Here is a 22,687-nt window from a genome sequence, read left to right as displayed (position 1 = left end):
GCAAAGGGCACACACTTCTAAAATAGGCTAAGTTCAATGACACGTCACATTAAAAGCGTGTATGGCCACCCCCTAGTACAAAACACGCAAAAACTCTCCGCCGCACAGAAATAGTCAGTCGTCTGATGACGTCACGTGTCATACGTCGCCATTCTTCTTGGGGCTGGATCAGTGCTTGTCGGTAAGCTGGAGGATGTGGTCGCTGTCGAACACGACGATCAATGACATCCCAGAGGTGTTCTATGGAGGACATGTCTGGGGGGCGTGAAGGCCACGGCATGTTGACGTTGTTGGCCGAAAGGAAGTTCTGTACGATTCGGGCTGTATGGGGCCTGGCGTTGTCATGCTGATAAAAGACACCACGTGGCAGCTGCTGTAGACATGGTAGGACAATCGTACGAAGAATGTCGTCCATGTAACGCTGAGCTGTCAAATTTCCGTTAACGATGACCAGTGGTGTTCTCTCCTGCTCACAAATTCCTCCTCACACTATAACACCCCCTCCACCATACGGCAACATGCCGCCATTCGTTCTCCCCTTCGGCACGCTGTCTTTAATCAGCTCTGTACAGACAGAACTGGCTTTCATCATTGAAGACGACACTCCGCCAGTCGCTGCCATCCCAATCTCTGACGACGATATTGCGCTGTCAATAACTGTCCTCTGTAAGGTCTGTAAGGTCGGGAATCGATTTTTGAGATGCAAAGTACGCTAGTACGGGTCTTCATTGGGCGTAGTTACCTTGGGTGTGCCTGTTTTTTGCCTGTTTGATGTCTACCCGGTTTGTTTGTAACGTTGCATCATGTGAGTTACAGCAACACGGGAGCAACCAATAGATGGCTCCTATCTGTATTATATCCAGGACCCGCTCGTGTTGTTCGGGTGTCATTTCTGTGGTGTATTTTTAATCAGTGTGAATGTCTAGCTTGCTGTCCGTATAATTTATACACGCTTATTGCACGTGTAGTTTTGGCTGGCCAAGCGGCACGTGTTTTTCACTTTTTTCGCATTTTCAACAAAGAACGTGCAGTGGACATGTATCACTTTCGGCTGTGTTGCACTGTTGTGTTTGCACGATGTGTTTTGCATAGGTTGGGTTTGATCATGTGTTTTTAAATTTTGGCAATTTCATTGTAAAGTGGTAAAGTTTCCTTTGGCCGTCAGTGTTTCATAAATGTTCGCTAACTCTCCCGCGACCTGCGTCCATTATGTACGAAAGCACATAAGAGCTATGCAAAAGATATTATCTTCAAAATTCAAGACAATTAGTTGAAAATTTAAGCTACAAAGTTTAAATACAGTTGCTACCTTGCAAAATTCAAGTTATTAAGTTGAAAATTATCTGCTTCTATCTTGTGAATTAAAGATACTGCATGAGTAATACCGACACAAAGATAAACTGAATTCAGCAAATGAACTTCCCAAAGTTTCAGTTTCTGCTCTGAGCTGACACTATTGTCAGATGAGGACTGATTTTTTAAGATACAAAATAATCATTGCGTGGCCCTAGTTTCAATAGTTATGAGACGATCAAAGTCGTCGTTTTCCCAAGTGCTTGATCGTCGTTCTTCCATATACTCGGTCGTCTCATGACACATTTTAGATGTGTTCACGGGTAGGCCTTGTTATCGCCAAGTGTATGTCAGTTACATGATCTCAAAATAAAGTCGTTGACGTTGAGGCTTCACGAGCACGGAACTGTTGTTTCTGTGATTTACACATAGACTGACTCGCACATTCTATTTCTAAAATGAGCAGCGCGGCAACCATATTGCAAATAGGTTTATGGTGCTAGCCCACTGAGATACCACAGTTTAACATGGATACCATACTCAGAGACCGAGCTGACCCATCCGTGTTTTAACCAAGTTCTGCAGAGGGACATCAAGTATCTTTTAACGACCTTTGGTTTGGTTGTTGTTTAAAGCCGCACTCAACAATATTCCAGCTATATGACGCGGTCTGTAAGTGATTGACACCATGAACATCGATCAAGTCAGAGAGTCTGACCACCCGATACCGTTAGTCGCCCCTTACGGCAAGCATGGGTTGCTGAGGACCTATTCTAACCCGGATCTTCTCGGGTTTCCTTTGGTAGACACCGCCGGGGATCGAGCCACCCATGTGTTTATGAATCAACATTCACTATCAAAAAGGGATGATACCAGGTGTTCGAGAAAATGTGAGTGTGCTCAGCTCCAACGGTGCCACCCGTCACAAACACATACAAAGGCAAGTCAATTTTTCACCTAAAAAACCCACGGGAATACGTGGTACAAGTTAGAACTGTTGACGCGTCAGATTTAGAAACGTCCTCCCCGTGTCAACCATAAAACATTTTTAAAGCTTAACTAAGGCCATGTGAAAAGAAGACGAAGAAGTCCTCGGCAGTTATTCAGACCATTTAATGGCAGTTTGTTCATCATCATAGTCATAGGCAAGGCATGGCAGTTTGTCAACACACGCACACGGACAGCACGTCGTTACATAAAAAAGTATGAACCGGGTGCATACAACTGTCGAACAGAAACGGAATGGCAGACAAACGAAATCACACCCGACGACATGTACACAGCATCAGCAATAGGCAAACAGCTTTACTGTTCTTACTTTTATCAAACAGCATTCATTCATTACTTTATGACACCATGAATGTTGCACACCGATCAAAACCTTTGGAGGAAAAGTCGCACGACGCTCTTTGACGTCTTCGTAGAAAGAGTAACTATGCTCATTTGTACTTCACACGTTGTGAAATGTAGACACCAATGGCTGGAACTATTGGACTATATATAGATGTACCAAATGGTACATTCTTTTGCTTATTTTATGTTTTGACGATTATCATTTAAATTTGTAAAGAAGAATTCATCAATAACTATAACGTTGCAAATATAAAAAAAGTATAGAACATGGCCATTCCCCATTCGTCGTCCGTGAACATTTGATATATTCGACTTCTCAAGAACTACTTGACGGATTTAACTGATTTTATCAGTGATTCTGACATCACGAGAGTCTAACGTGATACGGTTTCTTCAAAACATCCTTACTAATCACATGAATCATAGATTCATCTTGTGAATGATAATTTCACTGGTAGTTTCAAGTTTCACGCTCATCAGACAACTTCAGCAGTTTAAAACAACATTCCTCTTGAACAGTTTGAGGGTTTGAGCTGGACTTGTTTCTATGTGTTTCTTCAGGATATGTAAATATATTATTTCAGATATTGTCATGTAATTTGTTTTCAAAAATGGAAATAACTGCAATGATGTTTAAAGGTCTTCTGAAAAGACCAAGAAAGGTACAGGCATATGTGTGTCTTAGTTGCTAAGCACTAACTTCATTGTATTATGCAATGCCAGAATACCACTTTATCTTGGGACCTATTTGGAATGGGTGTGTTGTATATATGTATTTAGGATATTCTCGAATTTTCACGTGTTACCCGTGCATGGTTATCGCAGCAGGGGCGGTGGGGAAGCCTAGTGCATGGTTTAAACCTTCGTTCGTCGCGCCGAAGGCCCGGGTCCGATTCCCGACATGGATACAATGTGTGAAGCCCATTTCTGGTGTCCCCCGCCGTGATATTGCTGGAATATTGCTAAAAGCGGCGTAAAACCACACTCAATCACCGCAGCAATGCTCATCCTTAACTATCCAATGTAAACCTCCATTTCATTAACAGTATCATAATAGAATGGCGATACAATATAGGTTAATCGAGGATGAACCTCATTATATCGTATGCCATGTGTTGTGCGTATTTGTTTGGTCTGTTTATATTGTTTATATGTAATTAGCTAAGCATTCTAGTTTTAATTCAGTGTGAGAGGTAACTTATCTGTTAACTTTAAACACAGTATTCGCAGTGTGTTAATGTCAATTTATTTTTAAGTCTCTGTCCTCATTGTCTTTTGGCCAAATGCTCGAAATTATCTAGTTAGTCTGGAAAATTCTGGACTGACAATACTTTATCTGTCTGGTAACTTTGCAGAAGTCCGGTTCTCTGATAGAAATTTTGGGGAATTATGCTCACTGGGTCTTCTGGACAAATTATTAGCAGAGACACTCCCGTTATTACCTCCCTTGATGCGATATTCTCACCTGTCCACGTCAAGTGCTTACATTACGCGCGAGATACACTGCTACACACCACACAACAACTGGACTAGAGCTTTGTACTTCATCGTGGACACAAAAATCGATGCACGAAGGCTCTGCAACAGCTTTGCGTCTCACCAAACCACTGAGAAAACAAGAGTTACCTCCCCTGATGCGCTAATCCCATCAGAAAGTATTGATTATTTCCTTGGCACTGTTCGATGCTTACGCCATTAATAAGCATGTATCGGCGATGGCCGCCAAGTGCATGGTGATATAATATAGGTTCTATTTATATTGGTTGCGAATGCCAGATATTTAGTCTGTTGGTATGCATGTTTATTGTCTTCAGCACATATTTGGATATGTGGTGTAGTGGCATCAATGGTTGACGTTCCTGTTGTGTTCCAATATCGACCAGAAGACGAATTTGGTTGAGTATTCATTCATAATTATCATTTTGCATGATGTATAGTTGTTTGGTTTAAGAATTTGCTTTGGTTGACCAATATTGAACCTGACTTCAGACTGACAATTTCGGATACAGTATGGCGATGGTTATAGTTTTTCCAGCCTGTCATTCGCTTGCCAGGGTAGTTTGGTAATGATACACATGCAGTAATTTAAGAGCAAATTAAAATGACTTCAGTGATAGACTAAACATTTCAAAACTCATGTGTGTTAATCTTACAGAGGAAAATAGTATCTCTGGCCTATTCACTATTCAATCACTGGTTTTCCTGTTTGGACTTGATTACGTATAGTGATCCAGATGAAATGCTGACAGTGGCATAAAAACATTCTATCACTCCCAATTATATTATTTATTCCAAAAAGTAATAACATAACTAGCTGTTGTGAACTTATCTTGATCATGTGGATAAAAATAAAACTATTTGAGAACTGTGTTTATGAATACAATCATCATCATCATCATCATCATCATCATCATCATCATCATCATATTTGAGAACTATTTATGAATACAATCATCATCATCATCATCTTCATCATATTTTAGAACTGTTTATGAATACAATCATCATCATCATCATCATATTGGAGAACTTTATGAATACAATCATCATCATCATCATCATCATCTTCATCATATTTGAGAACTGTTTATGAATACAATCATCATCATCATCATATTTGAGAACTGTTTATGAATACAATCATCATCATCATCATCATCATATTTGAGAACTGTGTTTATGAATACAATCACCATCATCATCATCATATTTGAGAACTGTGTTTATGAATACAATCATCATCATCATCATCATCATATTTGAGAACTGTTTATGAATACAATCATCATCATCATATTTGAGAACTGTTTATAAATACAATCATCATCATCATATTTGAGAACTGTGTTTATGAATACAATCATCATCATCATCATCATCATCATCATCATCATTTAAGCTATCACAGTCACAATTTGCTGGAGGTTCAAAACAAGAGCCAGATCTCATTCCCTTTTGTCAGTGAAATGTACTAATGTCTAATGTACGTCCGGTACTTAATTTCCTGAGTAAGCCCTGATAATGCATGTTAATTTCCATGCTGGAATGCGAGATGCAGGTATTTGGACATTTCCGAAGCGGAGAACAGGTAATCACCATAAGAGCTGCAGACATTGTCTTGAGAAGTTAGTACAGTTGCAGATGTCAGTATTAATTTTCAGTATTTACTATCACAGAGTATGTACTTAAATTGTTTTATTGTAGAAATATATATCAGCAGGGAATACTAGGAGTTGCAGGGTGTAGGCAATCTCATTAAAATCAGATCTTAGTTCTCGCTGCAGCTAAACAAAGATCTGAGGACTTCCCATTACGGGTCACGTCAGACCGACCTTTCGCAAACTCTGACCGACCAAGGGAATTACTGACAAGAAGTCGACATTAGCCAATCAGAAGGCAGCTTTCTCGTGCTTTACGGCACTAATTTCAAATTGGCGACTACGCTTCGAAACATATTTTGACAAATTCTCGCTTAAAAAATTGAAACCTGAACATAAGAACATTCTCGGATGGCTAATATATGGTCTAGATTGTATAGATTCAGTCGTTAAGCCCGTTTCTATCGTTCAGAATACCCCGTTTTAAAGTTTTCGAGGCTGCATGATTAGAAATCACATTCCGACTGTCACTTTCATGATCTGGTAAGCGATGCTCTGATTGGTCGGACGAAAGGTCGTTCTGACGTGACCCATAATGGGATGTTCTCAGATCTTTGTTTAGCGGTAGCTAGAACTAAGACCTGATTTTAATGAGATTGAGGGTGTAGGCAACTCAACAAAACTCGACATGCCAGCGAATACAATCAAGTTGCACAATGAGTCTACATGTATAACAAACTTATATGTTTAACAGCTACTGATGTTTTACATGTGTTTAGCACATTGCTGATTTTAGAAAAGATACGATGTTTTTGCAGTAAATTCTAGTCATTAAGCATATTAAGGCAGAAAATCTTGATATAATAATAATAATTATAATAATACATATGCAAAAGGAAAAAGTAAATGGGAAAAAAGAAAGCATTTTGAAATCATTTCTTGAGTAAGATTGTGTACAAGTGTACTGTTTCCGCTTCCGCCTTGGGCACTTATTCTAATCCTAGATAAATTCCTGGTTCAAGAGATTACAATATGTCATGTCATTATGAATCATTTCTGTAAGATTTTAGTTTGATTAATTTTTGTTGCATGGGGATGTGCATGCAGTTGTATTTTCATTCTTTAATAATTCAAAAAATATGTGCAGTTGCTTCTGTGCTGTGATATTTCAGCAGGAACAAACCAAAGGCGGGATGTGTTTTGTGATTTCTGTCCTAAAAATTATTTAGACATTACTGCACAGTTGTTTTATGAACAAATAGATAAAAAAATGTTTTGTTATTTTTTGTTTAATGAGTGCATAAATCAGTGTTTGAAATTAGGTATGAGACACAAAAAAACTGTTGACATACAACTCAAGTCTTGAATAGCCGTAATATAGTTGCAAATACTAAGTGTCAAATTGATGCAAAGACTTGTATATATATTTCTCTGACATGAATTCAAAACAATATATATATATATATACAAAAATGTAGTAAATGTTCACTCGGTGTACATGTAATATATAATAAAATAATAAAGTCCACGTTAGTCCATCATCTTCTTTATATCAGAAAATATAAAGAAGATGATGGACTAACGTGGACTTTATCATTTTATTATATATATATATATATATATATATATATATATATATATATATATATATAATGTCAAGAGTTACCTGCCCTTGCTGTTTGAGGAAACTGGGGGGAAATAGAATTGATGTGTGTGAGATATAGATACAGGTTTTCTGAGTGAGTGAGCATGGTTTTACACTGCAATAATGCAGCAATATCACGGTAGGGGACATCCGAAGTATGCTGTACACATCTGGAATTGCCTCTGGTGTGACAAGTGGACATTTTAACCATGCGGCTACCCAGCCCTCTGTGTTCTGTACTATGATTGTATGAGTGGAATCCTGGTCTATAATGGATGAATGGACTTCACCTCTTTAAAATCCCATACTCCACGGTAGTGCCACATGTATGTACAGTAATACATTTATCATCGACAAGGGTAAAATGATGATATTTTGTGAAATATATGTCTGTGATAATAACATCAATCTTGTGACCACATAGAAATCGCTCAAAGTGTGAGCCGGATCAATTATGACGTGAAAAGCAAAGTGACGTTACATCAAACATTATGAAGACACTACACAGTAGGGCTGGGACGGGTAACTCGGGTACTCGGGTCGGGTGGGTTCTGAGTAGGACCCGGGTACCCACAGGACTACCCGGACCCGTGGTTAGTCACGGGATATATTGTTTAATGACAAAAACTTATTGTAGCTCAGTGGTTACACTACAAGTCGCTAATGTTCGCATTTCTTTCTGACGATGCACACATACCCTTTGACTGTAAATGTTTGAGTAAAGTTCAGTCAACTTCAGTGAACGCATGAACTGATTGTTTGATGCATGTATCTAAATAGTTTAAGCCAGGGCTGCGGTAAAACAATTACCAATCCGAGATTTTGTTCCCTTTTCTTGAGAGTTGCAGTGGGTACCCGGGTAGGGTCGGGTAATAGGGGGTCGGGTACCCGGGTAGTAAACTTGGACTCGTCCCAGCCCTACTACACAGGCAGGCTAACCCACTTGTGCGGGATTTAACAAGGCGCAACTGGCCAATCGGATAGCTAGACTCTATAACGTGAGTTGAAATGGGATTTAAGATTATTGCAAATATGTAGCAATGAGCATGTTTGGAGTGTGTGTATGACTGCTTGTTCTATCCAGACTAATGCCGTTGTTACTGCCAGCCCACTGAGATACCAGGCTGCAGTTTATCACGGATATCCCACTCTGACACAGTATACTGGCTCAGAAATGACCAATCCTTTCATCCCCTTAATGCCAAGCACCAGGTAGGGAAACAAAAAGTATGTCTTTTGACATCTATTGGTATGACATGTCCAGGGATTGAACCACTGACCTTCCACTGTCTGGGCAGGGGGGCACGGGTGGCCCAGTCGCTGTGCAGGATTCGCTGTGCAGAGTTGCGTCCCTTGGGCACGCCAGAAACATGATTGTGGGTTCGAATCCTGGTTCGCCCCGATTATGTTTCTAGGTTTGTCAGCACCATACCCGTGCTCGTGGGTTTCACCGAAGTGGTAAACGTCTGAGACCTGCATCACTTCGGGCTTTCCTCCCACATTAAGCTGACACGCCGTGATGTAACTGGAATACTGTTAAAAGCGGCGTTAAACCCAACTCACTCACTCACTGGGCAGACACCCTATCACCCTGGACCATCTCCATGGTCTAGACTCTATAACAAGTCATGACAAATATGAATAGCTATGTGTTCACTATCCACAGTTTTGTCCCTGGAAAAGAATGATGAGTCGACGGCTGCCCTCCCAGGACAGCTTTGACGATGACCTTGGCGGTGGGTCAAACACCGCAGTAGAGAGCCGGAGAGCTTTAGCATCGCCAGCCCTTCCCACCACTGAGAGCATGGTGCAGAAACTGTCACAGACTCTTTCCAAACTTCGAGTGAGTGAAGAGTACCTCTCTCAGGCCGCCTATGCCGACATTAAATACCTCTGGAACTTGTCCCGATACACACCCGACAGAGACATGAGGTCAAGGGTCATTGGAGGATTTGGCAAAGAAAAGTTTGTAGATCTGTTCCAGCAAATGTGGATAGCTGCTCAGAAAGAGGACATCTTTAATTCCGAGGTGTTGTACCCATGGAAGAACTTGCGGAATTCTTTGTCAATTGTGTGGAATTGCTGTGACAGCTCGATGGCGGTGTGTGAGCAGATGACCACATCTGGCCTACTGCCTAAGATTCTAGAGTCTTTGAAGGAGGTCTCTGATACAAAGGACTACTTAGAAAATGACAGAAAACTATATTATATCAAAGCATTGTTTGGAATTTTACACAACTGTGTTAGAAATTATTCAGATTGTCATTCCGTTCTTATCAACTCAAATGGAATAGAGAGTCTCCATAATTTTACAACCTGTTCCCATCCGATGGTAAAGGCAAAATCTCTTATAATCATATCCTATTTAGTCGATGAGGAACAAAATGAAGTGATAAGTGCAAGTTCGGATACGCTGAAATTCATAGTGAATATTTTAAAAGAGAGCTTGACGTCGGTGGATCACTTCGCTGCCAAATATGGTATGAATGCTGTGGAGGTTGTGAAAGGGCTGAACAATATCGCTCACAATGACACTAACAAGGTGAAGCTCGTTGACTGTGGTGTTGTACCTTGTCTCCGATCCCTGCTGCTTTCTGAGTCCGATATGGAGAAAACATTGGCAGCAACAGGAATATGGGCTCTCTCATTTGCCAAAGAAAATAAAACAATTTTGAAAGAGGATCAAGAATGCATTAAAGGTAAATAATCTCCATTATTGAGTTTCTGATAATATTTTAGACATCATTCTCCCACAAAGTTATCTTAGTACAATGACTGTCGTAAGTCAACCTTGATGTATCTGAGTTATAATCATTACATACCCGTGAAGATCCGGGGTAGAATAGGTCTTCAACAACCCATGCTTTCCGTAAAAGGCGTCTATGCTTGTTGTAAGAGGTGACTAAAAGGATCAGGTGGTCAGACTCGCTGGCTTAGTTGATGCATGTCATCATATCCCAATTGTGTGGATTGATGCTCATGATATCAATCACTGGGTTGTCTGGTCCAGACTTGATTGTTTACCGACTGCCCTCATATAAATGATATAGCTGGAATATTGCTGAGTACGACGTTAAACAACAAACAACAAACAAAGAAACTCCAACATTTCACAGGAAGAGACTACAAAGAAACAGTTTGAGACACTGCATTATCACAACACAACACAACAGGAGCTTTCAAATCATTGGGAACCTGTTATGGTGTTTCAGTAGCCTGGGCCAGGTACATAGTACATGTACTATGTAATCTAAGTATGGATGAATCATTGAAGTCATTGAAGTCATTGTGTGAGCAGTGCTTCAGATAAACAGAATGTAAACATGGTCAGACTCGATATTTACAGACCTCAGTCTGGATTATACCTGAGTGTGGCGCTAGACAACAAGAAAACAAACAAACAAATATAATCATCATAATTTGATAAGATCACTTGGTTGAATAGATCCTCTTCCTTCTCCACATCAACATCTTTTTAAGAATCTGTCAACCGTTGGGCCCTAGGACCTATATAAACGTGTTACAAGTCTGTGTTGGGCCCTAGGACCTATATAACCGTGTTACAAGTCTGTGTTGGGCCCTAGGACCTATATAACCGTGTTACAAGTCCGTGGTTGGGCCAACCTGGTTTGTGTTCAATTATATGAGGTTTGCTTTGATATATCAAGGATTTAGCTGGACCTGCTCAGAGGCAGACATTCAGCCCCAAGTTACACCAAATGCCAGTAAATATTCCCAAACTACAAACCTCTCAACTCATGTTATATACTACTTTTGTTAGACTTTGTACAAGTGACTTGTAATTAACTGACAGTTTGAGCAAAATTGATTTTTTCTGCAAACTGCCTGCCAGGGTCACTTTGTTTATAAACCTGGATATATACCTGTATATGTACTCAAACTTGTAGTGTCTGAAGAACCTTCCAAAAATGACAGTTTCAAAATAACAGTTCCACTGACATTTTCAAAAGTAAGGTTTAGATGTCTTTAGAAGTCAAACTCTCACATCCAAAAGAATGTTGAGTGTACACCTTTGCTAACCCAGAACCCTAGATGCTGTTGGGTATGTCCAGGTTATGAAGGAATCATTACTTGGTGACCATGATCCATTAATCCAGAACCCTAGATGCTGTTGGGTATGTCCAGATTATGAAGGAATCATTACTTGGTGACCATGATCCATTAATCCAGAACTCTAGGTGCTGTTGGGTATGTCCAGATTATGAAGGAAACATTACTTGGTGACCATGATCGATTAATCCAGAACCCTAGGTGCTGTTGGGTATGTCCAGATTATGAAGGAAACATTACTTGGTGACCATGATCGATTAATCCAGAACCCTAGGTGCTGTTGGGTATGTCCAGATTATGAAGGAAACATTACTTGGTGACCATGATTCATTAATCCAGAACCCTAGTTGCTGTTTGGTATGTCCAGATTATGAAGGAAACATTACTTGGTGACCATGATCGATTAATCCAGAACCCTAGGTGCTGTTGGGTATGTCCAGATTATGAAGGAAACATTACTTGGTGACCATGATTGATTAATCCACAACCTTGTTAATCAGGAAAGTTTCTCTGGGAGTCATACTGTGAGTGAGTGAGTGAGTTGGGTTTAACACCACTTTGAACAGTATTCCAGTTATATCACGGTGTGTCAGCTTAATGTGGGAGGAAACCCATGATGCATGCCTTAGACATTCACCGCTTTGGTGAAACCCACGAGCATGGGTATGGTGCCGACAAACCCAGAAAAGTACTCGGGGACGACTTGGCATATTGTTCTTAATTATGGAGTTTCTCTGTACACAAAACTCTATAGGGATTCCGGGTGAGAACCTATGCTTGGTCACAGGAGGCAACACATGGATCAGGTGGTCAAGCTCGGCCGAATAGAGTGGATCATTGCTCACAATGTCAATAACTGATTGTCTGGTCCATCATATAGCTGCAATATTGCTGACTGATGAGTTAAGCAAGAAACAAACACACTGTATACACCTGAGCTCTAGATCAGCTTTTGGTTATTGGGGTATTTTACCCAGGGGTTTGATTTTGATTGGGTGTATCCATTCTTAGGGGGTTTTCAAATTTGTTTTAACCACCTGTTTCTTGACATTTGGGTATTGTATCTTGAAAACCTGTTAAGTAACAATCCCTGTAAATCATTTAAAACTAAATGAATAGTAGGGTACCTATCTGCTTGCAGCTCCCTCCTGGGAAGCCAATTTTGTTTGCAAAACCAATCATTGTAAGAAAGACCCTGTTTTTTAATCACCAATCAGCGACTGTTTAAAATACAATAGGACTACGCATTGATATTCGTGTTTGTATGTCGTACAAGCATTTATCTCAATGTAACTGTCGGTAAGAGAATTTCGCTTTCAACTGATAAATATTGTTTTATCTAACAGTTGTAATATACGCATTAGTTATATTTGTCTGAGTATTTCAGTTTATTTAATGCATGTTTTACACAAATACGCAGCTTATCTAGAGCTCTGTACACACTGCTGATTATGTTCTTTCCAGCTCTACAGAATCTTGCAAGATGTGAGGAGAAGTCCGTCAGCCATGCAGCAAGAGGTGCATTATGGGAAATATTTCATGACCAGCAGATGTCACTGGACCCAGGTACAGTTACTTGGAGGTCGTTGGAATGAAACCATATTTATGTCAGTGTGGTTGATACAATTGGAGGTCATTGGAATGAAACCATTTTTATGTCAGTGTGGTTGATACAATTGGAGGTCATTGGAATGAAACCATATTTATGTCAGTGTGGTTGATACAATTGGAGGTCGTTGGAATGAAACCATATTTATGTCAGTGTGGTTGATACAATTGGAGGTCGTTGGAATGAAACCATTTTATGTCAGTGTGAGTGATACAATTGGAGGTCGTTGGAATGAAATCATTTTATGTCAATGAGGTTGATACAATTGGAGGTTGTTGGAATGAAATCATTTTATGTCAATGTGGTTGATACAATTGGAGGTTGTTGGAATGAAACCATTTTATGTCAGTGTGGTTGATACAATTGGAGGTCGTTGGAATGAAACCATATTTATGTCAGTGTAGTTGATACAATTGGAGGTTGTTGGAATGAAACCATTTTATGTCAGTGTGGTTGATAAAATTGGGAAGGTAGATTTACAATATCAAAGTATTATATATTCATAACCCAGATTGTAGGAGTGACTTGAAAATATGAAACACTGTTAAGTACAGTGTATAATATTTCCTTTAGTCACATTTGTATGTACAAGAAGCAGAGTAACAAAAGTTATATTTGGGATAACACTTTCTTAGTAAGGTACAGATTCGAGTACTTTCTGGGTTGAGTCCCATCCGGGATTCGAACCCACACTGCCAGAGTGAGGCACCTATTCGCCAGCACACAAAGTCAGCGATCTCACCCACTCAGCCACCAAACTTCCACAAAGATGAAAGTCCGACAACTGGTAGTCTAGATCACGTTCTTTGTGTACCCCTCTGACAAGTGTAAATTGGCATGGCTCCCGTGGCCAAAAGCTATAAATACACAATGCCATTTAGAAAGTGGTCAAACCCAAACTGCCAGAGTGAGGCACCTAATCGCCAAAAATCAACTCAAAAAGTATGAGAATCTGTACTTTACTAAGAAAGTGTTATCCCAAATATAACATTTGTTACATGTGACCACTTTCTAAATGGCATTGTGTATTCAAAGAAGCAGAGTGTTATAAAACAATAATTTTGTTTGGCAACACCAAGCTAATTACTTGTTTAATTAATATGATATGCAAGGAGAATGGAGGAGGCAAAGATTAATAGGAAATAGAAGAAATGGTCTCAGGGTTGAGAGAGGTTATTTTCCTAAAAAGAATGTTTTAGCAAGAATATAAACAAAACAGTATCAATGTTTTGAATCAAACAATGTGATCCAGCACCCCTAAGGGATGATATAAATATATATTACCTGTATTGTGTATCCAGACCTTAAGGCCAACACACCACATGTGATGATTATTTACCAGTGGGATGATATAAATATATATTACCTGTTTTGTGTGTACAAACCTCGAGGACAGCACTTCACATATGATTATTATTTACCAAGGGGATGATATCTATGTTTTACCTGTTTTGTGTCTCCAGACCTCGAGGCCAACACCCCACATGTGATGATATACATATATATTACCTGTTTTGTGTCTCCAGACCTCGAGGCCAACACCCCACATGTGATGATATACATATATATTACCTGTTTTGTGTCTCCAGACCTCGAGGCCAACACCCCACATGTGATGATATACATATATATTACCTGTTTTGTGTCTCCAGACCTCGAGGCCAACACCCCACATGTGATGATATACATATATATTACCTGTTTTGTGTCTCCAGACCTAGAGGCCAACACCCCACATGTGATGATTAGTTACCAAGGGGATGATATACATATATATTACCTGTTTTGTGTCTCCAGACCTCGAGGCCAACACCCCACATGTGATGATTAGGTACCAATGTGATGATATACATATATATTATCTGTTTTGTGTCTCCAGACCTCGAGGCCAACACCCCACATGTGATGATATACATATATATTACCTGTTTTGTGTCTCCAGACCTTGAGGCCAACACCCCACATGTGATGATTAGTTACCAATGGGATGCTCAGGATGTCATGATCAAGGTCAAGGACAGACTGAGGCAAGCTGGCTTCAAAGTCTGGATGGATGTGGAAAATATGAGTAAGATGATGTTAAGACACAATAACGTCCATGTATGTATTCTGTTTAACTTCTACTTAAGTGATAAACTGACAGATTCTCATTAAAACATAAGATTTTATATAACTATGTTTTTCTTTAAATTGTATAGCTTTTGCCACACTATAACAATTGGAAAGATATTGATGTAGCTGAGATATATTCATTCTTAACTTCACTGAATCAGGCTAATCCGTGAAATGGCAGAACAGATGAAATATATGAAAGCAGCACTTATTTGGCAAAATTAGGTCAGACCAGTTTCATAACATGTGTTACAGACTTTTATCACAAATATAACTGAAAAATAATAATTGTGAATAAAAACAGTGCCATGGCGGCCATATTGAAATTTGGATTTGAACCTGTTGACGGGAGTGGTTGATCTGTAACACAAGTAATGAAAGAGGAATAACGTATTGAGATATCCCACACTGCAGTATCTATGCAGGTGGGTCGACCCTGGAGGCGATGGCGCTGGCAGTGGAGAAGGCGGCAGTGGTCCTCATCTGTATGTCCGACAAGTACAAGCAGAGTCCCAGCTGCAGGACTGGTACCAAGAATCCCGTTACTTAAACATTTAATTGTTGCACCGTACAGGGCTCCATTTAGCTATATGAAACATGCACCAGTGCAACTTGTTATTGAAAAATGCTACCTAATATTTATGTATACATGCACTAAGTGCATGTCAAAACATTTTAAAAAATTGTGTCTAACCCTTATATGTCCAGACAACATCCATCCTCAAACACATTCAATGCATCTCAGCTTATTTTCTATTCTAAGTCAATAACCCCTTTTATGTGTAATTTGTTTTGCTTTTTGGGTCTTGTGGGTACATCAAGATTTCTTTTCAACATTGATAAATTTATGGGTACAAGGTGCAATCTGGTGTTGTCTTGTGCAAATTGGTTTTAATGTCAACATGCACCTCGTATATTGGATTAAAGTATGTAACATTTCTTTTTTTTTTACACATACATATTTCATGCTGTCATCTTGCAAAAGTAGGGGCGGTCTGGTGGTTTAGCCTGGTGATTAAAGTGTTTGCCCGTCACGCCAAAGATCCAGGTTCAATTCCTGACATGGGTACATTGTGTGAAGCCCATTTCTGGTGTCCCCCACCGTGATATTGCTTGAATATTGCTAAAAGCGGCGTAAAACCATACTCACTCACTCTTGCAGAAGTAAATCACTTGTCCAAATCTAAGCACATTTTATGCTGATCATTATATAGTGCCCATGATTTTACCCTAATAAATCTCCAAATCAGTTGTATCAACATGACCTGCATGTAAACAAGGTTCTCGTTGTCAAAGGTTCTGCACACAAACTCTGCTTGTTGGCCCCGATCAGCATATCGAGGTAGCTGGTAGCATCCTACACAAGGACCTTGTCCACATCTTCTGGTTGTTGGAAGATATTCCAGATCTGTTCAAATTAATGTCCTTTATAACCATATAGTACCTGTGCTATTGATTTAGCAACAAGTGAACAACCGGTTGTTAATTTTGATGTGAATCATCTTCTCCAGAATCTGAGTACATCTTCCGTCTGCGAAAGGATATAATACCGCTCCGTCTACAGTCAAAGTTCGTGCCAGATGGCTGGCTGGGGATGCTTGTGGGGTCAAGGTTGTATTTTGACTTCAGCCAAGGAGACATGGTTGACAAACAGATGATAAAACTCTACCGTGAGTTGGGCAGCAGAGGCAAGATCAGATCCACCAGCATTCATGACTTAGCAGATGGTGAGCATGTGATGAAGAATCAAGCTAAAGGTTTCAAAACAAGAAAAAAAAGTGAGCGTGGCTCACTAATACCCCTAACCCGCCTAGTGTGTCAGGAGTTTCAAATTAAATAGCGAGGATAGGAAAATGGAAATGGAAAAATAATAATTGACTGCACCCCTCCATATGACACAGATTATATGTACTAAGTTTGAGATGAATCCACTGAATAGTTTAAGAGAAATCGTGCGGACAAAGTTTTCGGAAGGACGTTAGGGTTTGAAAAATTCATTAAAAAAATGGAAAAATCATTAAAAAAAAATGTTTTTCTTTTGACTGCACCCCTCCATATGACACAGATTATATGTACTAAGTTTGAGATGAATCTACTGGACAAAGTTTTTTGACGGACGGACGGACGGACGGAACCTTGGTATAACTATATACCCCCAACATTTTGTCAGGGTATAATAATAGTTCAAAGTTGATTTAAGCCTGTACAGACATGACATCACAGACTTTCATATGACACCATACCAAAATCGGCTGGCGGTTGTAAGGCAGATTTGATGTTGTCACACAAATATGTTTCATGGAAAATAATAACATTAATTTTGTTACAGGTGTCACTTATAGTGAGGTGCATGGAATTTAACGAACTGAATGTTCGTGAACATCCTCAAACTTTGGTCTCGTGGTGTACAAGCCCATTCAGCTTGTTGACGCATATTCCGCTGACAATGAAACAACAATATGAATATTTCATTTTTCCCTTTCCTACGTGTTCGTATCGTTATCTATCGTGTAGTTGTCCAATTTTCGATCACAAACGTTTATACAACCTAATTTCGTTTATCCGACATACTCGTTAATCCGACATAATCATATGCAACCAACAATGTCGGATTAACGGGACTTGACTGTATGTAGATGAAGTAAGTATCTTTCAAGAAATCTAATGTCTTACACAACAAATAGAACTGTTATCATTTACCCTTTTGTTAGAATTCATTTGTTGTTAAAGTTCAAAAGATTCACTTTATTGTTATTACTGTGTGGAATTTTAATAGGACAACCATGTCCACGACAAATGTGTAATACAGTTGATAGATATACTTATGTATTGTTGTAGGTATGTTCATGTCATCCAGTGGCTCAAGTCTGCTGACCGACTCTCTTAGCCAATCAATAAGTTGCTGGACAAGGAAGGAAGTTGCTGATTGGCTGTCAGCCACGGGATTTGATCATGTGAAAGAAAGGTATATGCACACTATCATATATTATTATCAAATATATTTATAAGACTAATTTTACTTCTAGAACTAATAAAGAAAGTAAGACTAAAACACTTAAGTAAACGTCAATTCAATAATGATATATTCAGCCTTTGTGGTCTAGTGAATAGAGTGTCAGCCTGGAGAGTGCAAGGTTGGTGGTTCGATCCCTCTTTGTTTCATACCAAAAGACATTGAAAGATGGTACTTGTTGAAACTTGGCATGAATGGTATAAAACAAGGTCTCGTTGGCTGGTGGTGATGTCACCTCCAAAATTGAGCTATGGTGTCCAATGTATCCCCATCTTCCTGAGGCAAGGGCGTTAACAGACTATGAAAGTCCAGTTTCCACCCTTGCTGAACTAGGCTGGAATTCCGGAGTTACACTTTGGCTTGACTAACGAGTCTATGCAAAGTCCAAACAAAATCACGTTAATAACTAAACATCAAAACAACATGGATTTCAATGTGCAGATTTCAGTCGACTGCAGGATTTGCAAAGCATGTGTATCGACAACTTCGCGTCAATAGATATTTTGCAAATCTTTTCGTGTGTTTAATCAAGGTGCTCAAGTGATTTGATGCACATCCTGAGGTAAGATCTGTTTTATTAAATATAGATTTTGATTATCAATCAGGTTGTCTTGACTGGGTGACGCCATTTTGTTTGAAGCAAATGAAAGTGATATGAGAGGTGGAATCTGATTGGTCAATAGGAGAGACATAGAAGGGACATAACTCGTATTGAATAACCACTGGTGACGCTATGATTGAGCCTGAAATTCCAGCCTCGTTCGGCAAGGGTGGAAACTGGACTTTTATAGTCAAACACCCTTGCCTCAGGTAGATGGTATATCCAGGGATTTATCATAGTACAAATGAGATTATGTTCACTAGATAATGGAAATGGACTAACAACTGACAACTATGTCATGATATGAATACACAATGCCATTTAGAAAGTGGTCAAATAACATTTGTTACATTTGACCACTTTCTAAATGGCATTGTGTATTCATAGCTTTCGGCCATGGGAGTCGTGCCAATTTACACTTGTCAGAGGGGTACTCAAAGAATGTGATCTAGACTACCAGTTGTCGGACTTTCATTTTGTGGAAGCCTCGGTGGCTGAGTGGGTTAGATCGCTGACTTTGTGTGCTGGCGATTAGGTGCCTCAGTCTGGCAAGTGTGGGTTCGAATCCCGGACCGGACTCAACCCAAAAAAGTACGAGAATCTGTACTTTACTAAGAAAGTGTTATCCCAAATATGACATTTGTTATGTCATGATATTTGTCTCTGTTAACATTATGTTTAATACAGAAAACAAAAACCCGCAGGATGTCATATTCTTTTCTAGGTTCTCCGATTTTGATGGAGGCTTACTTTTTGAGTTGAAGAAACTTCAGAAAAATGCACCAGAGTTCTTCTACACAAACCTCAAGTCAGAAATAGGACTAAAATTCTGTGATGTTCTGCGATTCTCAAGAGCTTTATCGATGCTGTGATATGTTAAATCTGCTACTGTATGTACACTACATGTCAAACAGGTAACAGCTTTGCCAAAAGGTCACTAAAATAAGTGTTTGATGTGGAAATTAGATTTTCAATGCAATATTATCAAAATGAACATAGTATGCAATCATGCAGGGAAAAAATGTTGTGTTTGTCTCATTGTTTGTTTGTTGTTTAACGCCTCACTCTGCAGTATTCCAGCTATATGAAGGCAGTCTGTAAATAATCAAGTTTGGACCAGACAATCCTGTGATCGATATCGTGAGTATTGATCCATGCCATTAGGGTATGATGCGCAATAAAACCAAGTCACCAAGTCTAACGACCTGATCCATTTGGTTGCCTCTTGCGACCAGCGAAGGTTGCTGGGGAGCAATTCCAGCCCTGAACCCACACGGGGGTAAAGAATGTTGTGTGTCAGTATCAGCATCAGGATTTTACGAGCTGAATGAAAAATGCCAGTGACACATGTCATCATTACAAGAAACAAAGACACATCTGTGGGAGGCAATTACATCTGTCTTGTGACCAGCATCACACTTTTGAGCATGGTATTATAACTCAAAGCTTGAACATGATCACTTGTGGTGTCATAACAAACACATCTTCCTGAGGCAAGAGCGTCCACTAGCCTTTTTATCAAAGTCTTGTTTCCACCCTTGCCACATCAAACCCACTTTCCTGTGTGAAATGTGATTGGACTATCGCACATATCAATAGTCCAATCAGAGAACATTTAAAAAAAATCAACACCCACAATCGGTGTGATTTACCACTGACTGTCTTTGTTGACACGAATGTGTTTTTTCATCCTTTAAACCCCAAACGATTGCCTATGTTTTCGAAAACTTTTCGTGTCAGGGATGAAATTGTGAATATTTTCATTATCTGATCAACTAGGTCGTCGCCTGTGGTAGTCGCCATCTTTGTGAAGCTATACGAGATAAGAACAGCGATCTGATTGGAAATAACGTTTTCATTACAAGGGGCACAACTTGTGATGTATGAGAGGTGGCGCCAGGGTCGAGCCAAGAAAAGTGACTGTGATGTGGCAAGGCTAGAAACTAGTCTTTGATACAGGCTAGGGAAGATGTAGCAAACATGGCATCATGACATGTACACAGGCCACTGGCCAATCAGATTCTTTAACAAGTGATGATGACATATGATAAAAATATGAGTGTTTTTAATGAGTGATGATAAAAATAATTGTGAGTGACAATCGTGATCTTATCTACTATTGCAATAGTACTTCATTACCTCATAAAAACAACAACATTTGCGCTACTAATGCAATAGTTGTTCCCTAATGTCATGGACTGGTACATCCTCCATTTCTCAAGCATCAACTTCCAAGCATGTGTTCTATCTAAAGTACTTTTGGAAATGTGTTTTGCCTGATAAAACAACATAGAATGTTTCACAGACTGTTGCTATTTAAATATCAAGTAACTACCAATCTAACTACATGTGGTTTGAAGTATTTCAGTCACAAGGAGTCCTTTTGACAATTTTACAGGAGAAAAATTCGAATAAAAACAGCAAGTTCACATTTATTCTAAGTCCAGTGAGGTCTGAGACTGGAAATATGAGCATGCCACTCTATTAACAATTCCGACAGTACTTTAGTCAAGTAGTACAGAGGTGAGGTGAGGTGAGGTGAAACGGTTTAACGTCACGTCCAAGATTGTTGCACTTATATAGCGACATGTTTCTTGTGTGTAGCTGCTTGTACTAGTCCGGACTAATGTCGATTTTATAGTGCACGCCCACTGAGACACCATGGCTCGTCACAAAAACACAACCTTATAGTTTCACACAGGGCACTAAGTGCAACATCCAGACTGAGGCTGGAAATTGGTAGGGAGAGGGGAATATCTCAAGCCAGGCCGAATGTATCCTTCCATGGCAGTCAGAATCGGGGATAGCCAAGTGGTGTTTCGTCAGCAGGCTGCAAACCCGATTTTGATTCCTCTCTTTGTACAGAGATATTGTTGGAATGTTTCTAATATTGACTCGCTAAACTATTTTCAAAATTGCTCAGGGTTTCATGGCTTTTGACACAGGCTCTCCTTTTCTTTTTTTAATATCTTATCAAACTACTCTGTATTTGAATTCTTTTGTTCAAGCAGTGCTGGGAGCACGGGTGGCCCAGTTGTCTAATGCGCCGCGATTCACTATGCAGAGTTGCGTCCCTTGGGCACGCCCGAAACCTATGATTGTGGGTTCGATACCGGTTCTCCCCGATTATGTTTCTAGGTTTGTCAGCACCTTACCGATGCTGGTGGGTTTCACCAAAGTGATAAACGTCTGAGATCTGCATCACTTTGGGCTTTCCTCCCACATTAAGCTGACACGACGCAATATAACTGGAATACTGTTAAAAGCGGTGTTAAACACAACTCACTCACTCACTCACTCAAGCAGTGCTATAAGAGAATGAAACTGATGTGAAGGCATTGGGTAAACAATAGTCAGGTGACCCTGTAAAAGCAACATAGCAATGGTGTATAATAGATAAATTATTTTAATAGCTGTACCAATATATTTGCCTATATATTCATTGTTATGATTTTCCACTGTCAATAGTTCTAACACTGTATTTTTGTTGACCACAGTTATATTTTTTACATAGTGTCTTATTCATAGTTGTTATTATACTGATGGAAACGAATAAAGAAACAATGAAAAATATTGGGAAATAAGCTTTACTGTCAGTACGTATGAGTGAGTGAGTTTGGTTTTACGCCGCTTTTAGCAATATTCCAGCAATATCACGGCGTGGGACACCAGAAATGGGCTTCACACATTGTACCCATGTCGGGATTCGAACCCAGGTTTTCGGCGTGACGAGCGAACGCTTTAACCACTAGGCTACCCGACCGCCCCCTCAGTACGTATGAAATTGCACGCATACAAATTCAACACGTCAGATTTAAATGTTGAGATGTGTTTGTGTGCACTGTTTCCAACGCATATTTGGTAGGCAAGGCTGGGAACCCATGATAGCATA

General features: G+C 39.6%; 1 protein-coding gene across 2 annotated transcripts; it reads left to right on the top strand.

The window, feature by feature from the left end:
- The first annotated feature begins 4,302 nt into the window (after positions 1-4,302).
- LOC124114439 lies at positions 4,303-20,834 on the top strand. Of its 2 annotated transcripts, none has more exons than XM_046475011.2 (8): positions 4,303-4,541; positions 9,056-10,088; positions 12,925-13,026; positions 15,012-15,137; positions 15,607-15,708; positions 16,693-16,908; positions 18,020-18,146; positions 19,520-20,834. In XM_046475011.2, exons 2-8 carry the CDS (start codon positions 9,074-9,076, stop codon positions 19,665-19,667), a joined length of 1,836 nt encoding a protein of 611 aa, XP_046330967.2. In that variant the 5' UTR covers positions 4,303-4,541; positions 9,056-9,073; the 3' UTR covers positions 19,668-20,834. The 2 variants fall into 2 exon arrangements, with proteins under 2 accessions (XP_046330967.2, XP_046330958.2); XM_046475002.2 differs by having other exon boundaries at positions 4,312-4,379.
- Positions 20,835-22,687: the final 1,853 nt, after the last annotated feature.

Source organism: Haliotis rufescens, unplaced genomic scaffold (genome assembly GCF_023055435.1).
Source record: "Haliotis rufescens isolate VD_foot unplaced genomic scaffold, xgHalRufe1.0.p SCAF_4, whole genome shotgun sequence".
NCBI classification, from domain to species: domain Eukaryota; kingdom Metazoa; phylum Mollusca; class Gastropoda; order Lepetellida; family Haliotidae; genus Haliotis; species Haliotis rufescens.
The sequence above is the reverse complement of the archived record's forward strand: the minus strand, read 5'-3'. Positions and strand labels throughout refer to the sequence as shown.